Source organism: Rhinopithecus bieti, unplaced genomic scaffold (genome assembly GCF_001698545.2).
Source record: "Rhinopithecus bieti isolate Rb0 unplaced genomic scaffold, ASM169854v2 scaffold_4709, whole genome shotgun sequence".
NCBI classification, from domain to species: domain Eukaryota; kingdom Metazoa; phylum Chordata; class Mammalia; order Primates; family Cercopithecidae; genus Rhinopithecus; species Rhinopithecus bieti.
Window position 1 is genome coordinate 3,846,791 of NW_016805139.1, and position 26,515 is coordinate 3,873,305.

General features: G+C 41.4%; 1 protein-coding gene across 2 annotated transcripts in view; it reads left to right on the forward strand.

The window, feature by feature from the left end:
* Window positions 1-3,163: 3,163 nt before the first annotated feature.
* The window catches only part of B3GAT2 (beta-1,3-glucuronyltransferase 2), a 72,976-nt gene continuing 49,624 nt past the window's right edge, over window positions 3,164-26,515 (forward strand). Inside the window, exon 1 of one of the 2 annotated variants that reach the window (XM_017871402.1) lies at window positions 3,164-4,412. In XM_017871402.1, the coding sequence (XP_017726891.1) occupies window positions 3,822-4,412 (591 nt within the window). In that variant the 5' untranslated portion in view covers window positions 3,164-3,821. The remainder of the gene's footprint in view (window positions 4,413-26,515) is intronic. The other variant, XM_017871403.1, reaches the window with a different exon arrangement.

The following is a 26,515-nucleotide window of genomic DNA, read 5'->3' on the forward strand; positions in this document are numbered from 1 at the left end:
CATTAGTACAGATGAAGCAATGCTCACTTTGCTACACAAATAATTAGAGAGATTAAATGAAAATAAACACTGAGAGGATGTGCAGACGCTCCAAAGTTAGGTAATTATTTTAATTACTCTAGTGACTTCCAGCAACCTTCATTATCAGCCACAGATCAAGCTTAAATTGTTCTATGTAAGAATATCATAAGCTATATGGAAAAGTACTATAGCTTACTTAGTGATTATGCTTCATAAAAATGACATTTTCTCCAAGCTCCCATTTAAAGGAGTTGTTTCCATTCCAGCTCCTGATAGACTTGTGACATATTTTTAAAGTAAGTTTTGCACTTAAAATGTTTTGCCCTGGTTTTCTACTTCAAATGGACATCCTTAATAATAATTTTTGTATCTTATATCTTTGCTCAGATTTAATCATGAGAGATTCGGGGCCACATATTGAGTGGCTTAATGTAAAACAACATAGCATATTCAGCCATTTGAAATAAATGTCACTTGGAATGTCATCCTTATTGCATGACACGCTATACCTTGTATTTGGGGTAAATTGATTTCTTCTTTGTTCCCCTCCCTACACCAACTTGGGAAGACCCTAACAGACACTCTAGGAACCATCTTCATTATAAGCAGAGGTACTATTTCGAAGCATTATCAGTCCTGTTTCGATTTAATTTTATATTCATTTGATAACAATGATCCATCAAGATCTCTTGTGTTAAGGCGTTCTTTTGAGGAAGGGTTATCTGTATTTAAATATCATTTATTGACTGCCTGTGTAATAATAACTCTTCTTCAAAGTACCCAACATATACCATTTAATCCTTGCAAGATTCCCATGGAGTATGTATTATTAACCCCATTTTCCAGATGAGGAAACAGGCCTTGGGAGGTTCACTGATTTTCTAAAGTTGCACAGTAGAAAGTATCCCAGATGGGACTCAAACCCAGGTCTGCCTGACTCCAAGAACCATGAAGCTCCCCAACAGGTGACTGAATGAAGTAAACCTGGATACAGATGCTAAGGGTAATAGAAAAAATGAAGTGACAGTTTGTCATGTGCTAATTAAGTGTTGTGTTTTATGACACCCATGAATTCTGGGCATGAGCTAAAGTTTCAAACTGTAAATTCGATTGATTTTGAAAGTGGTTTGGGCTAGGCACAATGGCTCACATCTGTAATCCCAACACTTTGGGAGGCCAAGGCAGGAGGACTGCTTGAGCCCAGGAGTTCAAGACCATCTTGGGTAACAGGAGAATAGGAAATAGGTTTTATGGCCTAGTTGGACCAACCAAAAGTTCCCCACTAACCAAGGTTAGTGAAGTTTTTAGTACAATCCAGAAACCGCTTGAGTTTTACTCCAGCAAACACAGGTCATTTTAACCAAATTTAAAATTTCCAACAGGATGAACCAGACTTCAGTAACCTAGGGGAGAAGGGTGCACTGCTTTCTAAGAAAAACGTTTTCTTAAAGGGAAGCCTTGACTTCCTTCCTCTTCCCCATCCTGGCATGATGCTGGCGCAGAATACATTTCCAAAGTTGTGTTATATTCAGAGGCACATTAAGCTATTCGAGAATATGGGAAGAGGTCTAATGGCTTCATTGTTTCCTATGTTTAGAATGCACTAATCTGCAGAGCTTAATGTGAGTTGTGGATAGCACAGGGAAGTTGGGACAGAAGGCGAGCTCTAGTGAGTTGTTGGGGTGGCTGGGTGTTAGTCTGCAATTTCACTCTCAGGTTTCAGAATCTGAAGAAGAAGTTACGGAAATTCACAGATGAGCCAATGCCTTTTAACAGGTGGGGGGTTCAGGACTGGGAGAAGAGGAGCTGTCAGAAAAGCTGGAGAGCCATTCGCCCCAGAGCTCTCAGTTGCACCAGAACGCACAGTCGGAGAGAGGTTTATCTGTGAACAAGCCTGAGAAAGGCAGACAACCCAGACAAGATGGGCGCAGAAATGATTTATCACAGGCTAGGGCAGAAGAGTCTGGAGCTTTCCTTCTGTTTTGCAAGCACTTCCCTGGGACGTGCCTGGGAAGCACAGCCCTTCTTCCGGTAAGTTACAGAAGGTCAGGCACTCAGCTAGTAGACCGGCTGGACTTCTTAGACAAAAAGTGTCTAAACTAAGTGCCAAGTGTTTACTTGGGGTCTTCCAGACCCCTATCATGGTACCTATGGTATCTATTAGACATGGTACCCTCTGTTTGATTTTAATGGCACCATTTTTATATCTAGGAAGGCCAACCCGGCCCGGCTGTGTCGGGTGGGATTTCTGCAGGCCATGCAGTGAGGATGCCACCAGCTATAGATACACGCAGGAGACGTGTATTTCCACTATGCCACTTGCCACTGACCTCAGAGAAATTATTTTAAACCCTAAACCTCAGCTTCCTCATCCTGAAAATGAAGGCGATTCTACTTCCTAGGCCTTCTTGACAGGAGCCTTGGGAGGCTTGAACGGAATAATTCCGGTGACAGCGAAGAATTGGGAGGGACCCTGACTCCAAATTACCGAAGAAAAATAGTTAAACATGCTCAGCTGGAGTTTTAGGGACCGCCCCCCAACCCCCCAAGATCAAACTGCAGTCAGGCAGTAGCCCTCCGAATTGATTCTTTCTTATGGACTATCTCACATGCCAAACACCTATGTGCTGCACCCCTGCATCTCCGTGGGCTCCTACTGATGTCTGCCTTGCAGTGAAAGCGCTTTTTGTTGCCGCTCTTCGATACACGCCAGCACATCAACGCGGCAGCTGGGAACAGGAGGAGGGATCCTTTCCCTTTCTCCCCTCCTTTCACTCGGAACCCTAGGAATCAGCACCAAAGCGAGTAGCCCGGCAAGTTTCCGCAAGTGAATGGATTTTCCTAGCTCATCTCCAAAGACCTTGCGCTATTTCAAAGCTAAAGAGAGGTGAACGAGCATCACCCTCTCCCGGAGGTCGTGAAGCCCCACGGGGACGCTCCTCCCGCTCCTCCACCCGCGGTGCAGCGGCTGCCTCCAGAGCTTGCTCGCTGGGCCGTTAGCGCCAGACCCGGCTGAGAGCCGGGGGGCCCCTCCCCGCCTCCCTCTCGCAGCCCCTCTCCGCCAGTAGCAGCGCTGCTGTCTTCCCACAGGAGGACTTGGGAGGACGCTGGAGTCTGCAGCGCCCCCGCCCCTTCGCTTTTTCTTTCTTGCCTTGCTTTGGGATCTTGCTGCTGGATCCGGGAGAGGTTCTGAGAAGACAAGAGCCAGGGACTGAGCGCAGGCTTCCGCTGCGGCGCGCGAATACAGCCGGGGCCACAACCCCCAACGTCCCCTCCCGCTCCTCGCCACCCTGGCGGGAATGTGAGGAAAGAAAGCCCCCAGCGCCGCCGCCCGCCCTCGAAGGCGTCCCAGAGAGCATCCTGGGGGCCCGCCGCTGGAGTCCCTGTTCCCGCAGCACCGCGGGACTGGAGCGGCGAGGTGCGCCGGGTGCAGCTTCTCGGCTCCCACTCTTCGGAAAGAGCGCGGTGGGGATCAGCGCTTTCCCCGCACTCGGCACAACTCTGGGACCGGCGGCGCGCGGCTGGACCGAGTCCCGTTTCCCGCCAGCTCACCCGGAGTCGGGGGCAGCCCCTGCCCGCTCTCCTGCACCCCTTATCGCTCTAGCTTGCCCGAACCTGCCGCTCCTCCACGCCCAGGTAGTGAGCCCCGCGGCTTCAGGTCTCTGCAGCGCCCTCGGCCCCATGGACAGCGCACCCGTCACCACTTCCTAAGTGCTGGCTCCGCCGCCGTCCAAGCTGCGCACCGGGGTCCCTCGGCTCGCCCCTCTCTGGGGTGTCCGAGAGGCCGGGGAGTGTGCATCATGAAGTCCGTGCTGTTCACCCGCTTCTTCATCCTCCTGCCCTGGATCCTAATTGTCATCATCATGCTCGACGTGGACACTCGCAAGCCGGCGCCTCCCCTCACCCCGCGCCCCTACTTCTCTCCCTACGCGGTGGGCCGCGGGGGTGCCCGACTCCCGCTCCGCAGGGGCGGCCCGGCTCACGGGACCCAAAAGCGCAACCAGTCTCGGCCGCAGCCTCAGCCGGAGCAGCAGCTGCCCACCATCTATGCCATCACGCCCACCTACAGCCGCCCGGTGCAGAAAGCGGAGCTGACCCGCCTGGCCAACACGTTCCGCCAGGTGGCGCAGCTGCACTGGATCCTGGTGGAGGACGCGGCGGCGCGCAGCGAGCTGGTGAGCCGCTTCCTGGCGCGGGCTGGGCTGCCCAGCACGCACCTGCACGTGCCCACGCCACGGCGCTATAAGCGGCCCGGGCTGCCGCGCGCCACTGAGCAGCGCAACGCGGGCCTCGCCTGGCTGCGCCAGAGGCACCAGCACCAGCGCGCGCAGCCCGGCGTGCTCTTCTTCGCCGACGACGACAACACCTATAGTCTGGAGCTCTTCCAGGAGGTAGAGGCCAGCCCGCCCCACTGGGTGGGCGAGGGCGCGGGTCGGGGACGCCCGGGCCGGCCAGGCTGCAGCCACACGCCCCTTGCACTCCGGGTGCACTTTTGAGTTCTCAGTTCTCCATACGCGCATTTGGGGCCCCGAGTGGAGCCGCTCCTTGCTGGCACTCCGCAGCCTACGCTGGCCGTGGGTGTGGAAGGGGTGTGTGAGAGAGGATCACTGTGGCTTAAGGGGCGGGAGTCTTCTCTGGCTTTTCTATGTGGAGATTGGAGGCTGGGGGCGGGAGGGGAGGGGGGTCAAGAGAATAGCACAGGTGTAAGGCGCGGGAATGATTTCCAGGGGCCGGGCTCCTGCCGACCTGAGGATGGAGCCTAGACCTGCAGGCGCTGGCTAGATCAGGGAGGGACCTGCACCGTAGGGGGTGGCGGCGGGGCGGTGGGGAGCGCGTAGGCGTGGTGTTACTCGAGGCCTTTCAGTGCCTACAGGTGTGATTCTCAGTCTAGGACCATGTAGGGAGAAAGGTGGAGATAGCCTAGAGAGAAATTTCACTATTGCAGCCCACTGGCACGGAAATGGTTGTTAGAAGTAACACTGACTTCTGTGGTGGTCCTTCCTCTCTTTCCCACACCTCACAAAAGTCTTTTCTGACCCTGCAGATTACATTTGTGTTGTTTTGTTTTGTTTTGTTTGCAAGAAAATCCTTTCTGGAAAATAAACTGTTCTGCCCTGTGGTTATGTCTTTTTTGCAGCCCAAGGTAATCATCTGGGCTGCCTGGTCCCTTTTCACGACCTTTTTCTATAAGGCCTCTTTTTGGCGAGTTAGCCAGGACACATTTGGCGGGGCCTTTTGCCTCGTCCTGGTGCTCTCTGTGAGGTCCTGAGTGCCACCGGGCTCCCTGCTGTTGAAATGGCCCCTGAGTTCCCTGCGGGCGCACACACAACCCCAGCAGGCACAGGGTTAGAACAGGTGTTCTTCCTTGAGGCTGGTATCTTGCGGTGTGTGTGTGTGCAGCCTGCAAATGAGACTGAGTGGCATGGGTTTTGTCAGTTTTCTTCTCTCTACGCAATTACAGCCAAAGAAAATCTTCTTGATTGATTTGACGCCCTGTGAGACTGTTGCCTTCCTGCACCTGAAATTTCTTGACGTCCTGCTTCGGAGAGACTCCCCCCGCCCCAATTCCTCTTCTCCCAAGTAAACTGGACATTGGGAAAATACTATGTGTGTTGGACACTGAACTCCTAAAATAATCTGTGTGTCTGGTCATCAGATACCCTAACTGCTCCCCACACTTTCATCCTCATCTCTGGTTTGCTTTCTTAACCTCAGGGCAGAGCTATTCTATACTCTTCCAGTTTAATTTTTCTTTGTGGCTTTAAAAAAAAAATTCTTAAAGGTAATTGCCGCCTTCATTTCTATTCATCCTCTCTCTCATGAATAAAAGGCACAGTAATTGTTTTTCATCCTTTCTTTTCCATCCTTTCACTGTAGAGGACTTTCTTTCCAAGTTTCTCCAGATGAATAAGTAAGCTTGGCATTGTATAGTATGGTCCTTACTCAACCCAAGATTAGAGATACCATCTGACGTTTTCAATTGGTCTTTTAATCCTGCTTCAGCGCTCCGCCGTCCAAAAAAAAAGTGGCTTGCATCTGAAGCGAAGACTACATTTCAATGCACCATAATTTTTAAACTGCAAGGTCTTTTTTTTTTTTTTTCTTCTACAACTTGGAAGTTGCCTCGTCTGTGAGAATATGTGGTCTTATTGAAATAAAATAGTGCGCGTTACTGTTAATAAATATTGTAGGAGGCTAGATTGTGAAGGAGGAATGATTCAGTTTATTCTGAGCTTCTAGCCTCTTGGTGTGAGGTGTTAGAAGAGTTGGCACATGCAGGCAGTGAAATGATTCAGGACACAGCCTTCCTTTGATGCTTCCCAAGCTGAAAGGAGGGCTTGTTGGTGGGGGATATTAAGCATCGGGAGAAAATTCCAGTAGGTTTTTCATTAGTCCATATGGGGGAAAATATAAAATGAGGTGAGGGTAAGGAGAAAAAATAGTGTTGTCAGAGAGGACATTATAAAGGAAAACACGCAAAACTTTCAAAACACTAAACTTTTGTACAATTGGAAGTAATGAAATCAAAATAAGAGCATATGCAACATTTTTTAATGTTGAGGTGCCACATATACAAAATATACAACAGGTTTGTTGGTTTTGTTGTCATTTTAAGCATAATAGGCATGACATACTTAGAATTTAAGTTTTCTAGCTCCTGGAGGTCACTCCTAGACAGTAATTTTATGACTAGTACCTTTCTCTACCATTCCCCCACCAGCAATGTTTTTGGACAGATTAGGGCTTTGTTTGACATGTATGTATGCTAATACATTCAGTTTTCCTTTTTTTTTTTTTGAGATGGAGTCTCACTCTGTTGCCCAGGCTGGAGTGCAGTGGCACAATCTCGGCTCACTGCAAGCTCTGCCTCCCAGGTTCACACCATTCTCCTGCCTCAGCCTCCCTAGTAGCTGGGACTACAGGCGCCTGCCACCACGCCCGGCTAATTGTATTTTTAGTAGATACGGGGTTTCACGTGTTAGCCAAGATGGTCTGGATCTCCTGACCTCATGATCTGCCCACCTCGGCCTCACAAAGTGCTGGGATTACAGGCGTGAGCCACCGCGCCCAGCCAGTTTTCTTTATTATAACCTTTTGCGTGCATGGCAAGCATTAATGAACTCATTAGGCTAGTGGATTTTATGAATTCTTAATCTTGTGCATTTTCCAGAATTTGGAAACCCTTAGGTTTATTAATGAGACAGCCTACCATACACCCGTTCTCAGATTAATGATTCCGTGTAAATTACACTTTAGACATTGTTCTCTGGAGAAAAGGTAGGACCAGATAAAACATTGAAAATCTGCAGCTCCTTGGGGGAAAGCAGAGATGCTGATTAGGAATGCTATAGGGCTGAGGCATATATCTCAGCCCTTTATATTGTGCATGCACACCAATTAGTTTTTAAGTAATTCACGGTACTTAAGGAAAGAATACCCCAAGTCAGGTTTCATCTTTTATTCATGGTGCTTCTAATTTCCATGGTTGATGTTAAAGTGGATAAGATAAAAGGAGGAAAATGAACCAGGTACAAATTAGCTCCCTAAGTATTGGCTGCAAATGAAGGAAAGCAAAGGATGAAAGGTCTCCAAATTAAATTAAAGACGCAACAGGCAATCTGTGTTCAATTATTTCTCCCTGGTAACTGGAATGGTGCTTTGTCATCTCATACAGCTAACTAATTTTCAGCCTTTCCTTTCAACTGAGCTGCACCGCCAGGAAAGAAATATTTGCATTGGCCGGGCGCGGTGGCTCAAGCCTGTAATCCCAGCACTTTGGGAGGCCGAGACGGGCGGATCACGAGGTCAGGAGATCGAGACCATCCTGGCTAACACGGTGAAACCCCGTCTCTACTAAAAAATACAAAAAACTAGCCGGGCGAGGTGGCGGGCGCCTGTAGTCCCAGCTACTCGGGAGGCTGAGGCAGGAGAATGGCGTAAACCCGGGAGGCGGAGCTTGCAGTGAGCTGAGGTCCGGCCACTGCACTCCAGCCCCGGCGACAGAGTGAGACTCTGCCTCAAAAAAAAAAAAAAAAAAAAAAAAATTTGCATTGAACACTCTTATGTTAACAGCCAAATCCATTTGCAAATGAAGTTTTAGTGTGAATCTTAGCCACAGAAATGGGGCTGTTCATTGGAGAAGGAGGTGGTAGGGTTTTTCAGGTTTCAAATATCTCAACAGCTACTCCTTTTCTTCCTGTGGCATTGATGGGGTTTTGCACCATGGATCACAGGTAATCCTGCCTCCCTGTGCATCCTATCAATCTACCTCTCTGGAAAAGCTTATTTGCAAAGGATTTAAGCTGCTTTAATAAAAGCCACAACTACAGATAAATGTGACTTTATTTTTAGTCATGTTTTCAATAACACTATTGATCAGGTTTCTGTTTTTCACCAGAAAACCTTCAAAGCTTTCTTAAATTTAAAATAGATGCTTTTCAGGTGAAGTTGGTTTCACCTCTGGAAATCAATTGAATTGAAACCTTAAAAAAAAAAAAAAAAAAACACTTTCCAAGCAAGAGAAAAAAAAAACTTTAGAAATTTTGAATTTAATGAAATAAGACTGGAAGACAGGCTGGCTCTCAGACACTTAAGGGGTTGTCAAAGGAGTCAGTGACTGAGATTACATCTAGAAGATGTTTCTGGAAAGCAATGAACTAAAGAAGCCCCTTGTTTGAATCTTTTGTTGGCTGCTATTAAGCTATTTGTGTACTAGGCAGGTAAAGGAGTTTTGAGGTTTAATTCTGTCTTGCTCTTTTTCAGAAGCATTTGTGTGCTTTCCCTCTTTACCTGCTGCTTATTGGAGTCATAATCTGAAGGATATATGAGTTTACAATGTTTGGCCCTTTTCCCCCTGAATAGTACTTCTATATATGTTTCCTGAAAGGAAACATGAGATTTACCTTTTATCCTTGGTATATTTACTTTATGTAGGGTAATTCTTTTTAAAGTGAAGGAACCTAGAAGATTTTCTTGGGTGGAACATTAAAAGACCATTTTACCTGAAATGTGCCCCTTGTATTTTATTTCTCTCCCTCTGAAAGCTATTAAGAGTCATGCCATAGGTCTGATAAAATGTGAGAATTTTATAGAAATATGTATGTGAAACTACAGCCAGTTTTCTTAGGCTATAAATGTTAGGTTTTCTTTACTCTCCCTGGGTGTACAGTATTTGAATTGTGGTTCATTTTTTATAAGAGTTTTCTTTGGAGACCAGCAGTTTTCATTTGGATGTTGATATTCTAATGGGCCAGAAATAACAATTTGGGCCTAAAGATGTTCTCCTTTCTGCCTCTTCCTATTGTCTTTTTCCATCATTCTTCCTCTCTCAACCTACTTTTCACTGATGATTCTGTCTCGTGAGTAGACATGAAAACATGTTTGGATTATTGCTTGGTGCAATGAATGTTGTGTCTTTTAAACACTTAGGCTGTTGTTGCTTCTTAGAAACCATAGTGGGTGGCTCCCTTTTTGCTCTCTACTCCGCTTGCCTCTAAATTACAAGCTGGTAAATATTCTCTTGTGTGAACAGTAATGGAATAGTAATTGCTTTTAAGGCATGCTGCAAAAGCAAAATAGAAAAACCAAAGTCAATGGTCTTATTTATTAACTGTTTCAGGTGATATTCAAGTAGTGGTAGGTTTTTTGCTGTCATTGTTTTTTTGCACAGAATTCAATATTGCACAGATATGTCTGTTTAAATGTTTTGGACTCTGGAATATTCAGCCTGTGTAAGTTAACACATATATATTTGATTCACAGTGCTTGTGAAGCATGAAATTTAAGTTTTGCATGGAGCTCACATTCTCCCACCAAAATACAAATAAAAGTGTTATACCAGTACATAGATAAGTATGTAGGTAGGTTTAGAATAGATCTCCAAAGCACAGAAATAAAACTAAGATAATTTGTTGTTCATGCCTGGTAATTTTTGCACACAATTTTAAATAAATGTTAATACCCTATATCATGGATATAAGCAAAATATAGTTGACATAAATTGAGCATTTACTATAGGCAAGGAAGTAGCCTTGGGGTTTTACATGTATTATTTAATCCTTATAACACCCTGAGGTAGGTAATAGTACTGTCTCTGTTTGTTTTTTTAATACTAATGTTAATATTTAGTTATGGACCCAGTCCCTTGGTGAGTACAGAGGACTTAAACAAATGCAACCTGACTGTAATATAGTTGTTTACCTCTGAGCTATATAAGCAGTATCCCCACTTTGAACAGAAGCATTAGGAAGTAACTTGAAAATGTCATGTAGCTGTTACGTGGCAGAGACATGCTTTTGAAACCAAGTGCCCTGGTTCTGGCACCTGCATTGTTGACTGTCCTGAACTCATGTCATTTAACACACACAGTCACATGAAAATATGTCATTATTATAATAAGTAAAGCACCTGATTAGCAGGAGCCTTGTGATATTACTGTCTTCTGTCATCCTTGAATTCAGGTCTGTCTTCTTGGTTATGTCAACTTTTAGCTTTCTCTTTTGATCTTTGGTTACTTTTTTCCTTTTTGTTGTTAATGTTTTAAATTGAAAAATTTATATGTTAATACATTTGTTGTGTAGACTATAATGTTTTGATATAGGTATACATTGTGGAATTACTAAAGCTAATTAATATATTCATTACCTTACAAATTTATCATTTTTGTGTGTGTGGTGAAAACATTTAAAATCTCAGCAATTTGCAGGTGTACAATATATTGTTAATAACTATAGTCACCAATTTGTGGTGCAGTTGATCTTCTAAATTTATTCTTCCTTACTGAAAATTTGTATCCTTTGACCAAACATTTCCCCAATTCCTGCCCCTACCTTTTTTCCCCTGATAATATTTGGTCTTGTGAAAATTTTATCTCATCTCTCACTATCTCTAATTTATAGACCATTTGATATTTAGATTTTTATAAGCTAGATAAAAACTGCCAGGTTAGTATATAAACTGTAGTCTTTTATTTTTTAAACTATGTATTCTTGTGAATAAGAATTGATAACTTCTATAGATATTAAAATTAAGTTTTTCCTCATTTGCTTTGTGTACTGAACAACTGTCTCCTAGGCGAGTATCATGTCAGGGCAGGCAGAACTGAAAGGAAGAATAATTTTCAGGATAGAATGGGAGAAAATACAGAATTATGTGAAGCAGGCTTAGGAGTTTATTATTGAAACGGAGGAGAGGAGCTGGGGGCCTGAGCCAATTTGCGCTGAAGCTAATGTGACTGAGGCAGCTCCTTCTGGGAGCAGAGCTGTGCTTGGAGGAGCCTTGGTTCTCACCAATGTACCCCTTATATTGGCTGCTGCAGGCAGCACTATCAGGTTGATTTGACTGCTCACTTGTTGGTAGAAGTTTTGTTAATTTTCTTGTCCGATTTCTTCTGAGATGAGGAATTTCCTTGGATAAAAACAAAATAAATCATTGGTTGAGTCTTTTTGCATGTTAAAAAAAAACAAACAAGAAAACTTGGAAGTGGCTTTGCTGAGGAGGACAGCCATGTTCTCTACCAGAAGTCAGATTGGGTCTTTTCCTAAAACAACTAAAATGCAGTAGTTTGTTTACTTTTTAAAATCTGTCTCCTCCACCTGTGGAAAGAGAACTTTAAACACTAACACTATGTGTGTTACGTGCTGAACCTAAGACTGTTGTTCCTTCAGCTTGAACTGCAGATATTCCTAAATGGTACCTGCATCTCTAGTGAAAGCTAAGTGTGCTAAATGCTGACCATTCTCCGTTAACTGAGATTTCGGTTATCTAAGAGAATTGTATCTTAGCAGTACTAGTGTATTACTCTGGAATATTCCTTCTACCTACCTGAGCTCAAACTTCATCCTTATTCAGAAGATGTTTTAATATGAGTCAGTAGGCCTTCTCTACTACTAACAAATATTAATTGAGCACCTACTGTGTACAAGGCACTGTGCTTAATTAAGGCAGGGAATATTTCAGCTCGCTGAAACAGAGAGCATCTCAGCCCTTACAGATTGATTCTCTGGGCTAAATATGCATGGTACCTTCAGTGCCTGTTGAGAGAAATGCACGTGTCTGGGAGTGTAAAGCAGAGGTCCCTAATGGAGTTGTTGACTGTAGGAGTAATTGTGGAGGAAGTGACATTTGAGCTGAGAAGTAAAGGACAACAGGGTGATAAGTGACAGTGGATGATAAGACGGGGACGAGCCCTCCAGAGAGAGGAAGCCATATTTGTGAACCTGAGAAAATGGAATACATGGAATACTCAGAGACCTGAAGGATGTTCTTGATGGCAAAAGGCTGGGTGATAAGAAGATGAGGTGGAGAAATAGGCAGCCACTTTTCCATCTTCTGCATGTCCAAGTGTGGTTCTCATCTTTGAGAGAAACTGTCCTATCAAGAACTCTGCAGGTTCTCTGTATTTGGAAGTGGCATCTAAATCATGCCCATTAGAATCTTCTTCCTGGATACTATCGTGTCTTTCTGTAAACTTGTGAATTTGAAAGTATACATAGCAGTGTAAGGAGCATGCTTTCCTTTTTATTTTTTTGCATCTGGTTTTCAGAATGCCCATTAGGCAAATTTTGGCCTTTAACTTTTCAGTTAGACCTTGGATAAGGTAGGGAGTAAATTGATAGGAAAACTGTAGATAAATATTTGTCCATCTACCATCTAGTTGTACCAAACAATTGGTAATGTAGACTTTTGTAGATCCTTTAGAGTACCTGATATCACATTAAATAGTATGATACCTGAATACGTATTTCAGTTGTTTCTCCCACTAGAATACCAAGGTAGGAATTTTCTTTTGTGTAGTGTTGTATCTGTAGTGTCCAGAGCGGTGCCTGGCATGTAGTGAATGCTCACTAAATATTTTTTGAATGAATGAATTATAAGACACTCCAAAGCTGAAGGAATTTATTATAAACAGAGTTTAATCCCAGAAAGGAGTCCTGCACAGAGATTGTCAGTCAAATCATAGTTTTGAAGTCTGTATTGTGTGTCTAAGATTATACTGAACCTTTTAAATAGAAACTGGAAGGTAAATGTGATCCCTACTCTGATTCTCAGAGCTTTTATGCTAGAAGGAAAGAGAATGTCATGAGTATTTATTTACATAGCAAGGCATTACCATCAACAGCCATTAAAAGGGGGAGGTTTGTCAAGATGGTTGTGAGTCAGTTGAGTATTTGGCCTCTTCACACATGTGAGAGACTGGAGGCTGGTGGGGAGCTCACATAGGCGTAACAGCCCATGTTCAAATCCAGCTTCACTACTTAGTGTTTGCATTACATTGGCAAGGGTTGGCTGCCTCAAGTGATTGTTTTAAGTACTATAGGCAAGTAATAAATACCAGTTCTTTTCGCCTTGTTCTCTCCACTATGGGTGACTGCCCTAATTGAGGGTATACCAGATAACTGCACTGTCTTGGTTTGTTAAATGCCTCTAAATGCTCTGCTCCTGACATCTGGACTATGTTTCTAGAGGCCTGAGGGGAGGAGGAGGTAAAGATACTTGACTTTCCTAAATTAGTCTGTACCCAAGTGGAACTGCATAAATTGGGTCCCTTAATTACACCATTGGGTGTTACTAGAGTGATTAGAGGGACAAGAGTTAAATAGGGCTTGTCTACAAAGAGTCCTGGGAGGAAGTGAGATGTGCGAGAACTAAAAGCATCTAAAGGACATTTTAGACGGAGAGGAGGTGAAGGGCATTTTTCTGTGGGTTCTGACTTCTGATGCTAACTCCTAACTGAAAGCTAGGAAGTTGACTTACATGTAGCTCAGAGCAGGACGCTAACCCGGCTCACTGTAACCTGTGCCTCCTGGGTTCAAGCGATTCCCCTGCTCCAGCCTCCTGAATAGCTGGGATTACAGGTGCAAGCCACCATGCCTGGCTAATTTTTGTATTTTTAGTAAAGACGAGCTTTCAACATGTTGGCCAGGTTGGTCTCAAACTCCTGACCTCAGGTGACCCACCCCACCTCGATCTCCCAAAGTGCTGGGATACAGGTGTGAGCCACCGTGCCTGGCCCTAGGTGTGGTTTTTAATTACCATGTAACCCCAGGCCCAGTGTGGACCTAGGGCATAGTTACTATATGATACAGTGATTATCATTGGCACAAATGAATGAATCAAAGAGGTAGTATGTCACAAAGGAGAGAGCAGCTTAATTGGAAGGAATGAAATAGATTTTTTTTAAAACACATGATTAGAAGCAATAGTTGAAGGTCATTTCCTGGGGTGGGAAGGTTAGGAGTATTCTTCTGTCCAGCACCTATTGGAGGAGGTGGAAAGGATCCCAGATGCCAGCCTTCTCTGTGTCCATCCTTCTCCCAGCCTTGCCTGGGGACACTGAGCCACTCGCTGGGCTTCAAGTGACTGATGCTTTTTGGGAAGCCCCATAAGCTTATTTCTCTTTTTTCAAACATTGCTTAAGTTTTCATAAATAAAAACATTCTAAAGCTTATTTAGTGCTAGAATGAGGAAAATATAGGAGAGAGGGTGTGTGTGTGTGTGTGTGTGTGTGTGTGTGTGTGTGTGTGTGTGTGTGTCTGTGGTTTTACCTACCTGTGTGGTTGCCTCCTCCTTGCCTGTGAATGCAGTGGCTGCTTTCCTTGTTCCTTCATAGACCCTGCACCCTCCATTTCAATTTCTGGCAAGAATTGTGGCCAGACCCAGGGGTCTGATGCAGTGGTCCCCAACATTTTCTGGTCACATAATTTCTAAAAGAATTTTGTAAAATTAACCCTCTGGGATATTTTTTTAATTGACATGTACATTTTAAAAATCATTTTTGAGATGGAGTCTCTCCAGTGTATTATAAATGTTGGCATTTGTCATGAAACTTAAATATATCCAGTAGATTCTATAAATATTGTTAACAGTTTGATACCCACCATCATTCATTTAATAAACATACTTTTCAATGACATTTGGATAAAGATATATATATATATATATACACATATTTTTAAGTGAGACAGGGTCTCTCTCTGCTGCCCAGACTGGAGTGTAGTGGCGCGATCACAGCTTACTGCAGCCTCCACCTCCCTGGGTCAAGCAATTCTCCTGACTCAGCCTCCTGAGTAGCTGAGACTACAGGCACATGCCAACATGCCTGGCTAATTTTTAAGTTTTTTTTGTAGAGACAGGGTCCTCCTTTGTTTCCTGGGCTGGTCTCGAACTCCTGGCTTCAAGCAGTCCTTCTGCCTCATCTTCCCAAAGTACTGGCATTACTGGTATGAGCCACCACACCTGGCCACATTTGGATATTGTATATTGCTCTTTTCTTTTCTATCTTCATTCCGCCTCAAAATTTTATCCTAGCATAATATTTTGAGGTTCAAGGTCATCTCCCTATCACACGTATCTTCAATGACAAAAAGAATATAGATAGAATTTAAAGTTTTAAAATCCTGTGGTTATCAGCCTCGGTCTTAGAAAAGCTTTAGGATTGACTTACCATTACAATTAGTATTGGTAAACAATTAATCAAAACAATAATAAATGTTACAGGGTTGGGTAATTAACTATTAAACATAAAAGCTACATTTATTAGAAGTCGATTTCTTAGTGACATGGACAGAGCATTTTGTTGTTGATTATATATTCTGTATTCATTGACGAATATTACAGATTGCTAGAGATAGAATTTAGTATCAATTTCATTCCTATTAGGTCAACTTTATTTTACATAAAGAAGTGATTAAAGTGGGAAGCATTTTCTTACAGCAGTGTTTCTCAGTTTTTTGAACTCTCAAGCTTTAAGCCACAAATTACATGGTGATCTTATAGCAAAAACTATTTTAATGATTTATTAATGATATTAGGTCCCCTCCAGTTTGGTTGAATGCAAATAATTAGGAACCTCTGGTTGCCCCAAAGGATTTATTACCCATTCATTAGAGACAGTGGCTTTCTTAATAAAGATAACAATATTTCTGATTACCTTTGTTTGGTGCCCTGGAGGTTTTACTAGGTGGGACAGTGCAGTTAATAACAATACAGGATGGGTGAGCAGTCAGGTCTTTTGTGAAGTGGGAGAAGGGTGATGTGAAGTGGGGATGGGGAGGGGCAGAGTGAAGGAGAAGGATGGAGAACCTGCCCCTATCCAAGTAGATCAGGTTTAGGAAAGCTTATGCCATATGTAGGGATGCCAAGGGTCTGGGAATTTCCCTGCCTTAAAGCTATCTGCATTCACGTGTTCCATGGGGAGTTGTATACATTCAGTATCATGCACTTCCAGTCTGAAAAACTGCTGTTTTGGTAGAAAGACATAAGGACTTGGAAGATGGGGCCTTTAGACCTGACTGAGCCAAAGGCTCCCATGACCTCAAGGGAACTGACTAGTGCTTTTTTCATGTTTCACTGTGTGCTAGGTCCCACCGTTGGCATTCAGATGTGTGCATGTGCGGCTGTTTAATTTTCATCGTCTGCTTTACAAATGAGGAAAATCCTGATATCCAGCTTCTTCATAGGACCTGATCATAATACATATGGTTCTGAGAATTAAACAAGGTGACAGATGTGTAAAGTGTAAACTCTGTAAACAGAGTAACTTCACTCTCCATTTGTACATCTCTCAGAAGTCTGGGGCAACAGGAACTGTGGAAAGGCTCCAGAAGACAAGATGTCACAAAGCCACCTAGCTACTGTAGCTGGACCCATGCTGACAGTCGTAGCGGCCCTGGGTGCCGCTCTGTTGGCTGATGGGAATGCAGATTTAAGTATGGTCCATATGTGGACGTGTTGTTTTACGTCTAAATAAACTTGGCATTGCAAGATGAAAATGCCAGTATCATTTTTAAAGGTCAAGTGACAGTTTGGGGAGATTTTTATAACTTTGATAAGTTCCTCAGCTGCATCTGTTCACACTGGCGAGAGACATTCTTGGGAAATCTTTTCTATCAGAGGAGCTGCAGCCTTGCTCTGCAGAGAAGTTCTGATGACAGTCGCCAGAGTGTTTGGGGCTCATGCGCTGTTAATTATTTTCATTTTCCATTAATGAAAATTTCTTTTAATCTTCTTCTTTCTTTAATGAGTTTAACTATCTGCTTCTACCTTTGCTTCCTGCTGTGTATGCTGATAAGACTGGTTTTGGGGTTTTTATGTTTTCTGGTCTTGCTTTAACCCTTTGTTTTAGGATTTAAAACACAAAAAGGTTAAGAGGTTGGGTTGACAATGCTTGCAGTTTCTGTTTTACAGCAATCCCTATTGTTCCTCTGAAAATTGGTTGATTGTCCTATAGTTTAAAATATATGTGTTCATTTGATTGGCTCTTGTAAATCTAGTGGCATTTAAAAGTACATGCCAGTTAGGCATGGTGGCTCACACTTATAATCCCAGCACTTTGGGAGGCTCAGACAAGAGGATGGCTTGAGCCCAGGAGTTTGAGACCAGCTTGGGTAACATCATGAGACCCCACCTCTACAAAAAAAATTTTTAATAGTTGGGTGTGGTGGCATGTGCCTGTACCCCCAGCTACCTGAGAGGCTGAGGTGGGAAGATTGTTTGAGCCCTGGAGTTTGAGGTTGTGGTGGTCTATGATTGCACCACTATACTCCAGCCTGGATGATAGAGTGAGACCCTGTCTCAAAAAAGAAAAAGAAAAAAGTTCATGTCTACTCTGTTTTTTGTTATGCTTCTTTCCTCTAAACATGAAGAAAAGCAGTGGGGAGAAACAAAATTTGAGTATTCCTGGTTTTTTTTAATCATAGTAAAATATACATTTGCCATTTTACATTTATCCTGATAGCCTTCAGTGTGGTAAAATACATATTCACCATTATTCATTTAACCTGATAACCTCTGCTCTCCTTTCTGTTTCCATGAATCAGACTAGGTACCTCATGTAAGTGGAATCATACCATATTTATACTTTTGTGTCTGGTTTATTTCACTTAATGTCCTTAAGGTTCATCCACATAGTAGCATGTATCAGAATTTAATTCCTTTTTGGGGCTGAATAACATTCTATTATATGTATATTCCACATTTTGCTTATCCATTCATCTCTTGATGGGCACTTGTATTGCTTTCATATTTTACCTGTTGTGAATAATACTGGTATCAATATTAGTGTACACATAATCTGAGTCCCTGGTTTCCATTCTTTTGGGTATATACACAGAAGTAGAATTGCTAGATCACAGTGGTACTTCCACGTTAGTTTTTTGAAAAGCCACCCTACTGTTTTCCATAGCAGTTACACCATTTTACATTTCTATCACCAGACCACAAGGGTAACAATTTCTCCACACCTTACCCACCACTTGTTATTTTCTGTTTTTTGGGTAATAGCCATGCGAGACAAATATGAAGTAAAGTGAAATATCATTATGAAAGGTGTGAAGTGATATGTCTTTGTGATTTTGATTTGCATCTCTCCTATAATTAGTGATGTGCATCTTTTCATGTGCTTTTTGGCCATTTGTCTCTCTTCTTTGGAGAAATACCTGTTCAAGCTCATTCTGCCCATTTTTGAATTGGGTTGTGTTGTTTTTAGGAATTCTTTAGATATTTTGGATATTAGTCATGTATCAGATATGTGATTTGCAAATGAGGATAGCCTTTTTATTTTGTTGATAGTGTTCTTTGCACAATAGTTTTTATTTTTGATGAAATATAATTTTCTATTTTGTGCTTTTGGTGTTATATATCTAAGAAATCGTGCCAAATTCAATGTCATGAAGCCTTTCCCCTATGTTTTCTTCTAATAGTGTGTAGTTTTGGCTCTTTTTGTACATGGTGTCAGGTAAGGGTTCAACTTCATCCTTTTGCATGAGAATACCCAGTTTTTTCCCAGCTGCATTTATCAAAAAGACTCTTCTTTCTTCCACTGAATGATCTAGTGGAAGTCACTGATCTCATCAAAAATCATTTACCATATGTGTGAGCATAACCACCCAATGGGTTCTTCTTACCTGCTGCCCAGATATAGCTGGTTTATCAAGATGGGAATTGCAATAGAGAAAGAGCTTTACACACGTACAGCTGGCTAAATGGGAGACTGGAGTTTTATTATTACACAAATAAACCTCCTCCAAAATTTGGATGTTAGGGTTTTTTCTTTTTTTGTTATTATTATTTTACTTTAAATTCTAGGGTACATGTGCACAATGTGCAGGTTTGTTACATAGGTATACATGTGCCATGTTGGTGTGCTGCACCCATTAACTCATCATTTACATCAGGTATTCCTTCTAATGCTATCCCTCCCCCATCCCCCCAGTCCACAACAGGCCCCAGTGTATGATGTTCCCCACCCTGTGTCCAAGAGTTCTCATTGTTCAGTTCCCACCTATGTGGTGTTTGGTTTTCTGTCCTTGTGATAGTTTGCTGAGGATGATGGTTTCCAGCTTCATCCATGTCCCTACAAAGGACATGAACTCATCCTTTTTATGGCTGCATAGTATTCCATGGTGTATATGTGCCACATGTTCTTAATCCAGTCTCTCATTGATGAACATTTGGGTTGGTTCCAAGTCTTTGCTATTGTGAATAGTGCTGCAATAAACATACGTGTTCATGTGTCTTTATAGTAGCATGATTTATAATCCTTTGGGTATATACCCAGTAATGGATCCCTTCCTTACACTTTATATGAAAATTAACTCAGGATGGATAAAAGACTTAAATGTAAGGCCAAAAACCATAAAAACCCTACAAGAAAACCTAGGCAATACCCTTCAGTACATAGGCATGGGCAATGACTTTATGACTAAAACACCAAAAGCAATGGCAACAAAAGCCAAAATTGACAAATGGCATCTAATTACACTAAATAGCTTCTGCACAGCAAAAGAAACTACCATCAGAGTAAACACACAACCTACAGAATGGGAGAAAAATTTTTCAATCTATCCATCTGACCAAGGGCTAATATTCAGAATCTACAAAGAACTTAAACAAATTTACAAGGGGAAAAAAAAAAAAACTCCATCAAAAAGTGGGCAAAGGATATGAACAGACGCTTCTCAAAAGAAGACAGTTATGCAGCCAACAGACATACGAAAAAAATGCTCATCATCACTGGTCATTAGAGAAATGCAAATCAAACCACTGTGAGATACCATGTAATGCCAGTTAGAATGGCGATCATTAAAAAGCCAGGATACAACAGATCCTGGAGAGGATGTGGAAAAATAGGAATGCTTTTACACTGTTGGTGGGAGTGTAAATTAGTCCAACCATTGTGGAAGACAGTGTGGCGATTCATCAAGGATCTAGAACTAGAAATACCATTTGACCCAGCCATCCCATTACTGGGTATATACCCAAAGGATTATAAATCATGCTGCTATAAAGGCACATGCGCACGTATGTTTATTGCGGCACTATTCACAATAGCAAAGACTTGGAACCAACCCAAATGTCCATCAATGATATACTGGACGAAGAAAATGTGGCTAATATATACCGTGGAATCCTGTGCAGCCATAGAAAATGATGAGTTCATGTCTTTTGCAAGGACATGGATGAAGCTGGAAACCATCATTCTCAGCAAATTATCACAAGGACAGGAAACCAAACACTGCATGTTCTCACTTATAAGTGGGAGTTGAACTCTGGGAATACATGGACATAGGGAAGGGAACATCACACACCGGGTTCTGTCAGAGGGTGGGGGTCTGGGGGAGGGATAGTGTTAGCTAATTTAAATACCTAATTTAAATGATGAGTTGATGGGTGCAGCAAACCAACATAGCACATGTATACCTATGTAACAAACCTGCATGTTGTGCACATGTACCCTAGAACTTAAAGTATAATTTAAACAAAGAAGAAGAAGAAATAAGTCACAATTCTATGCTGTCTTCAAGAGACCCATCTCATATGCAGAGATACCCATAGGCTCAAAATAAAGGGATAGAGAAAAGCCTACCCAACTAAATGGGAAAACAGCAGTTACTATTCTAATTTTAGACAAAGCAGACTTTAGGGCAACAATGATCAAAAAAGACAAGGGCATGACATAATCATAAAGGGTTCAATTCAACAAGAAGACTTAAATATCCTAAATATGTGTACCCAACACAGGAGCTTGCAGATTCATAGAACAAGTTCTTAGAGACCTACAAAGAGACGTGGATAACCACACAGTAATACTGGGAGACTTCAGTACCCCACTAATAGTATTCAATCATCAAGGCAGAACACTAACAGAGATATTTGGGACCTGAACTCAATATTTTACTAAATGTACCCAACAGACATCTACAGAACTGTGTACCCCAAAACAACAGAGTATACATTTTTCTCATTGCTACATGGCACATACTCTAAAGTCAACCATACAATTGGCCGTAAGTCAATTCTTAGCAAATTAAAAAACACCAGAATCACACTAACCACACTGTTGGACCACAGCACAACAAAAATAGATATCAACCCCAAGAAGATCGCTCAAAACACACAGTTACATGCAAATCAAACAACCTGCACCTGAGTGACTTTCAGGTAAACAATGAAATTAAGGCAGAAATCAAGGCATTTTTTGAAACTATGGAAAATAAAGATAAAATATGCAAAAATCGCTGGGACACAGCTAAAATGAAGATAAAATATACCAAAATCTCTGAGACACAGCTAAAGCAGTATTAAGAGGGAAGTTTATAGCACTAAACACCCCTATAAAAAAGTTAGAAAGATCTCAAATTAACAGCCTAACATTGCACCTAGAGGAACTAGAAAAACAAGAACAAACCAACTGCAAAACTAGCAGAAGAAAAGAAGGAACCAAAACAAGAACTGAACTGAATGAAATTGAGATAGGAAAATGATATAAAAGATCGGTAAAACCAGAAGCTGGTTCTTTGAAACAATAAATAAGATGGATAGACCACTGGTTATACTAATCAAAAAAGAGAGCAGATCCAAATAAACTTAAACAAAAATGACAAAGAGCACATTACCATCAACCCAACAGAAATACAAAAAACCCTAAAAGACTATTACAAACTCCTTTATGCAGACAAAAAACCTACAAGAAACAGATAAATTCTTGGAAATACACAACCTCCCAAGATTGAACAAGGAAGAAATTGAAACCCTGAACAGACCAATAACAAGTTCCAAAATTGAATCAGTAATAAAAAGCCTACCAATCAAAAAAGCCCTGGACCAGATGGATCCACAGCCAAATTCTGCCACATGTATAAAGAAGAGCTGATATCATTCCTACTGATATCATTCCAGCTGATAGCATAAAAAATTAAGGAGGAGGGACTCCTCCCTAACTCATTCTATAAGGCCAGCATCATCCTGATACTGAAAACTGGAAGAGACAACAACAAAAAAGAAAGCCTCAAGTCAATGTCCTTGACAAACATAGATGCAAAAATTCTCAACAAAATAGTAGCAAACTGAATTCTGCAGCACATCAAAAAACCAATCCACCATGATCCAAGCAGGCTTTATATTTGGCATGTGAGATTGGTTCACCATATACAAATCAATAAATGTGATTCATCACGTAAACAGAACTAAAAAGAAAAACCAAATGATAATCTCAATAGATGCAGATGCATCTACTGAATGCGAAATACAATACCCCTTCATGTTGGAAACCCTCAACAAACTAGGCATCAAAGGAACGTACCTCAAAATAATAAGAGCCATCTGTGAAAAACTCATAGCCAGCATCATACTGAAAGGGCAAAAGCTGGAAGCATTCCCCTTGTGGAATAAGACAGGGATGACCACTATCATCACTCATATTCAATATACTACTAGAAGTCCTAGACAGAGCAGTCAAGCCAGAGAAAAAAAGAAAAGGCATCCAAATAGGAAGAGAGGAAGTCAGACAATATGATTTTATACCTAGAAAATTCCATAGTGTCTGCCCCAAACTCCTAGATCTGACAAACAACTTCAGCAAAGTTGCAGTACAAAAATCACTGTGCAAAAATCAGTCACATTCCTTTATACCAACAACATCCAAGCTGAAAGCCAATCAAGAACACAATCCCATTCATAAGAGCCACACAAAAAATAAAATACCTAAGCATACAGCTAACCAGGGAGGTAAAATATTTCTATATTGAGAATTACAAAACAGTGCTGAAAGAAATCGGACAACACAAACAAATGAGAAAATATTCATTCCATGCTCACGGATAGGAAGAATCAATGTTGTTAAAGTGGTCATACTGCCCAAAGCAATTTACAGATTCAGTGCTATTCCTTTCAAACTACCAGTGATATTTTTCACAGAATTAGAAAAAACTATTCTAAAATTCGGGTGGAACCAAAAGGAGCCTGAATAGCCAAATCAATCCTGAGCAAAAGAACAAAACTGGAGGCATCATATTACTAAAATTCAAACTATACTACAAGCCTACAGTAACAAAACAACTTGTTACTTGTGCAAAACGGACACGTAAACCAATGGAATAGAGAGCCCAGAAATAAAGCTGCATACTTAGAACCATCTGATCTTTGACAAAATTGACAAACATAAACAATGGGGAAAGGACCTCCTATTCAATAAGTGATTCTGGGATAGATCGCTACCCATATGCAGAAGATTAAAACTAGACCCCTTCCTATCACCATATATAAAATCAACTCAAGATGTATTAAAGACTTAACTGTAAAAACTATAAAACCCTAGAGGAAAACCTAGGAAATACCATTCTGGACATAGTTCCTGGCAAAGATTTCATGATGAAGATGCCAAAAGCAATTGCAACAAAAACAAAAATGACAAATGGGACCTAACTAAAGATCTTCTGCACAACAAGAGGAAACTATCAAGAGAGTAAACAGACAACCTACAGAATGGGAGAAAGTATTTGTAAAGAATACATCTGACAAAGGTCTAATATCCAGAATCTATAAGGAACTTAAACAATTTTACAAGAAAAAAAAAATTTTTAAAGTAGGTAAATGAACACTTTTCAAAAGATTACATACATGTGGCCAACAAGCATATGAAAAAATGCCCAACATCACTAATCATTAGAGAAATACAAATTAAAACCACAGTGAGATACCATCTCACACCAGTCAGAATGGGTATTATTAAAAAGTCATAAAATAACAGACGCTGACGAGGTTGTGGAGAAAAGGGAGTGCCTATATGCCGCTGGTGGAAATGTAAATTAGTTCAGCCACTGTGGAAAACAGGGTGACAATTTCTCCAAGTACTTAAAACAGAACTACCATTTTACCCAGTCATCCCATTATTGGTTATATGCCCAAAGGAATAGAAATCATTCTACCATAAAGACACATGCACACATACGTTCATCCCAGCACTATTCGCAGTAGGAAAGACATGGAATCAACTTAAATTTCCATCACTGATAGATTGGATAAAGAAAATGTGGTACATATGTACCATGTAATACTACGTAGCCATAAAAAAAAGAATGAGATCATGTCCTTTGCAGCAACATGGATAGTGCTGGAGGTCCATACTCTAAGCTAACTAATGCAGGAACAGAAAACCAAATGCCGCATATTCTAACTTATAAGTGGAAGCTAAACATTGAGAACATATGGACACAAAGAAGGGAATAATAGACACTGGGCCTATTTAAGGGTGGAGAGTGGGATGAGGATGAGGATCGAAAAAGCAACGTAATATGCTTATTACCTGGGTGACGAAAATCTGTACACCAAACCCCCACAACATGCAATTTATTGATAACAAGCCTGCACATGTACCCCTGAACGTAAAAATAAAGTCTTAAAAAAAGAAGAGGGGCCGGGCACGGTGGCTCACGCCTGTAATCCCGGCACTTTGGGAGACCGAGGCGGACGGATCACGAGGTCAGGAGATTGAGACCATCCTGGCTAACACGGTGAAACCCCATTTCTACTAAAAATACAAAAAAATTAGCCAGGCGAGGTGGCGGGCTCCTGTATTCCCAGCTACTCAGGAGGCTGAGGCAGGAGACTGGCGTGAACTTGGGCGGTAGAGCTTGCAGTGAGCCGAGATCGCGCCACTGCACTCCAGCCTGGGCGACAGAGCAAGACTCCGTCTCAAAAAACAAAAAAAAAAAAAAAAAAAAAAAAAAAGAGGAAGAGGAAACTAAGGCTCATGGTGCTTAAAGTCACACATGTGCCAAAGCCAGCTAGCAAACAAAACAACAAAGATCTGAATTCAGATTTTGTTTAACCTCTGTTGTTCTAATTATATCATGCAACTTGGACTCAAAGCAGGATGGAGAAAGTTGGGCAGTGGATCAGAAAAGATATCAGCATAAATACAAATCATTTATTCTGTATTATCTGATGCCAAACAGTGTACTAAGCACTTTACATATATCATCTTATTTGTACATCCCAGTTACCTTCTGATATAGGTGTCAATTCCCACTTTTATCAGGAAACTGAGGATCAAAGAGGGTAAGTAATATATCCAGAGTTACAAAGCTGTTAAAAATATTAGAGGGTCTAACTCCAAAAAGCAATATCTTAAACACTCAGGGAATATATTTTTAAAAGCCCCTTATTACCTCTGGTAATCACTGTCTTGAAAACTACTTTGATATTAATAAAGTCACAGTAGCTTTCATACACCTCTTGTTTACATATTCTTTCTTTTTCCCATCTATGTTCTTATACTTAAAAAGTGTCTGTTGTCAATAGCATATCGTTTGTTCTTGTTTCTTTATTCCTTTTGTTTTCCTGATACTCTTTTCCCAATTAAGGAGGTAGTAATCTATAAACAAAACCTCGTTTACATAAGCACTGCTGCGATCTTATACCAAATAGCCCTAGCGTGCGTGTGTGTGTGTGTGTGTGTGTGTGTGTGTGTGTGTGTGTGAGAGAGTGAGTGAGTGAGTGTGTGTTTGGGCTTTCTGAATTAGATTTTCTTTGAAGATCCACCTACATCTTTTCTTTTGGCCTAAGTAATGGTTGGTCATGTTAACTGTGTAAAATATTAATCTTTTTCTGAAGCTACAAAGAGTCCATGACTACTTATTGTTCTAGAAAGTTTTTTCAAATTTGGAAAATGTCCACCTTTTAAAATATTTTCTGGGAGTGTTTAATTACTTCTATGATCTTTGAGAGTTCCCTCCCTGTTTTACTTTTATCCAGCTGTCACATATTCTGAGTATGTTTTCCACCAGGAGAACCTGAGAATTTTTTTTTCTCTTAGACTTCAAGTGTAGAAATAAGAGTTTATCCTGCATCCCATTCCAGCCTGTTAACATAATTCTATGCAAGTTGCCCCTCTTGTTGTGTTTATTTCCCTTTATCCTTATCCTCAGTCATCTATTCTAATGTCTCTGCCATGCATTATTATATTTGTATGTATCCTCGTGAAATGTAGTGTGCTTTATATTCAACATTTTAAATGTACATAAATGGCATTATAGATTAAAAATTTTTTCATGTTGTACCATGTTTTTAAGGTTTATTTATATTGCTGTGTATACCTCTAGTCTACTGCTTCTAACTGTGAAACAATTTTTTTCAAATTCAAATTCTCATAAATGCTGTATTTATTTTAGAAGTTAGAATTTGGTACAAGGTACTTCTCTGTATTCAACACCAT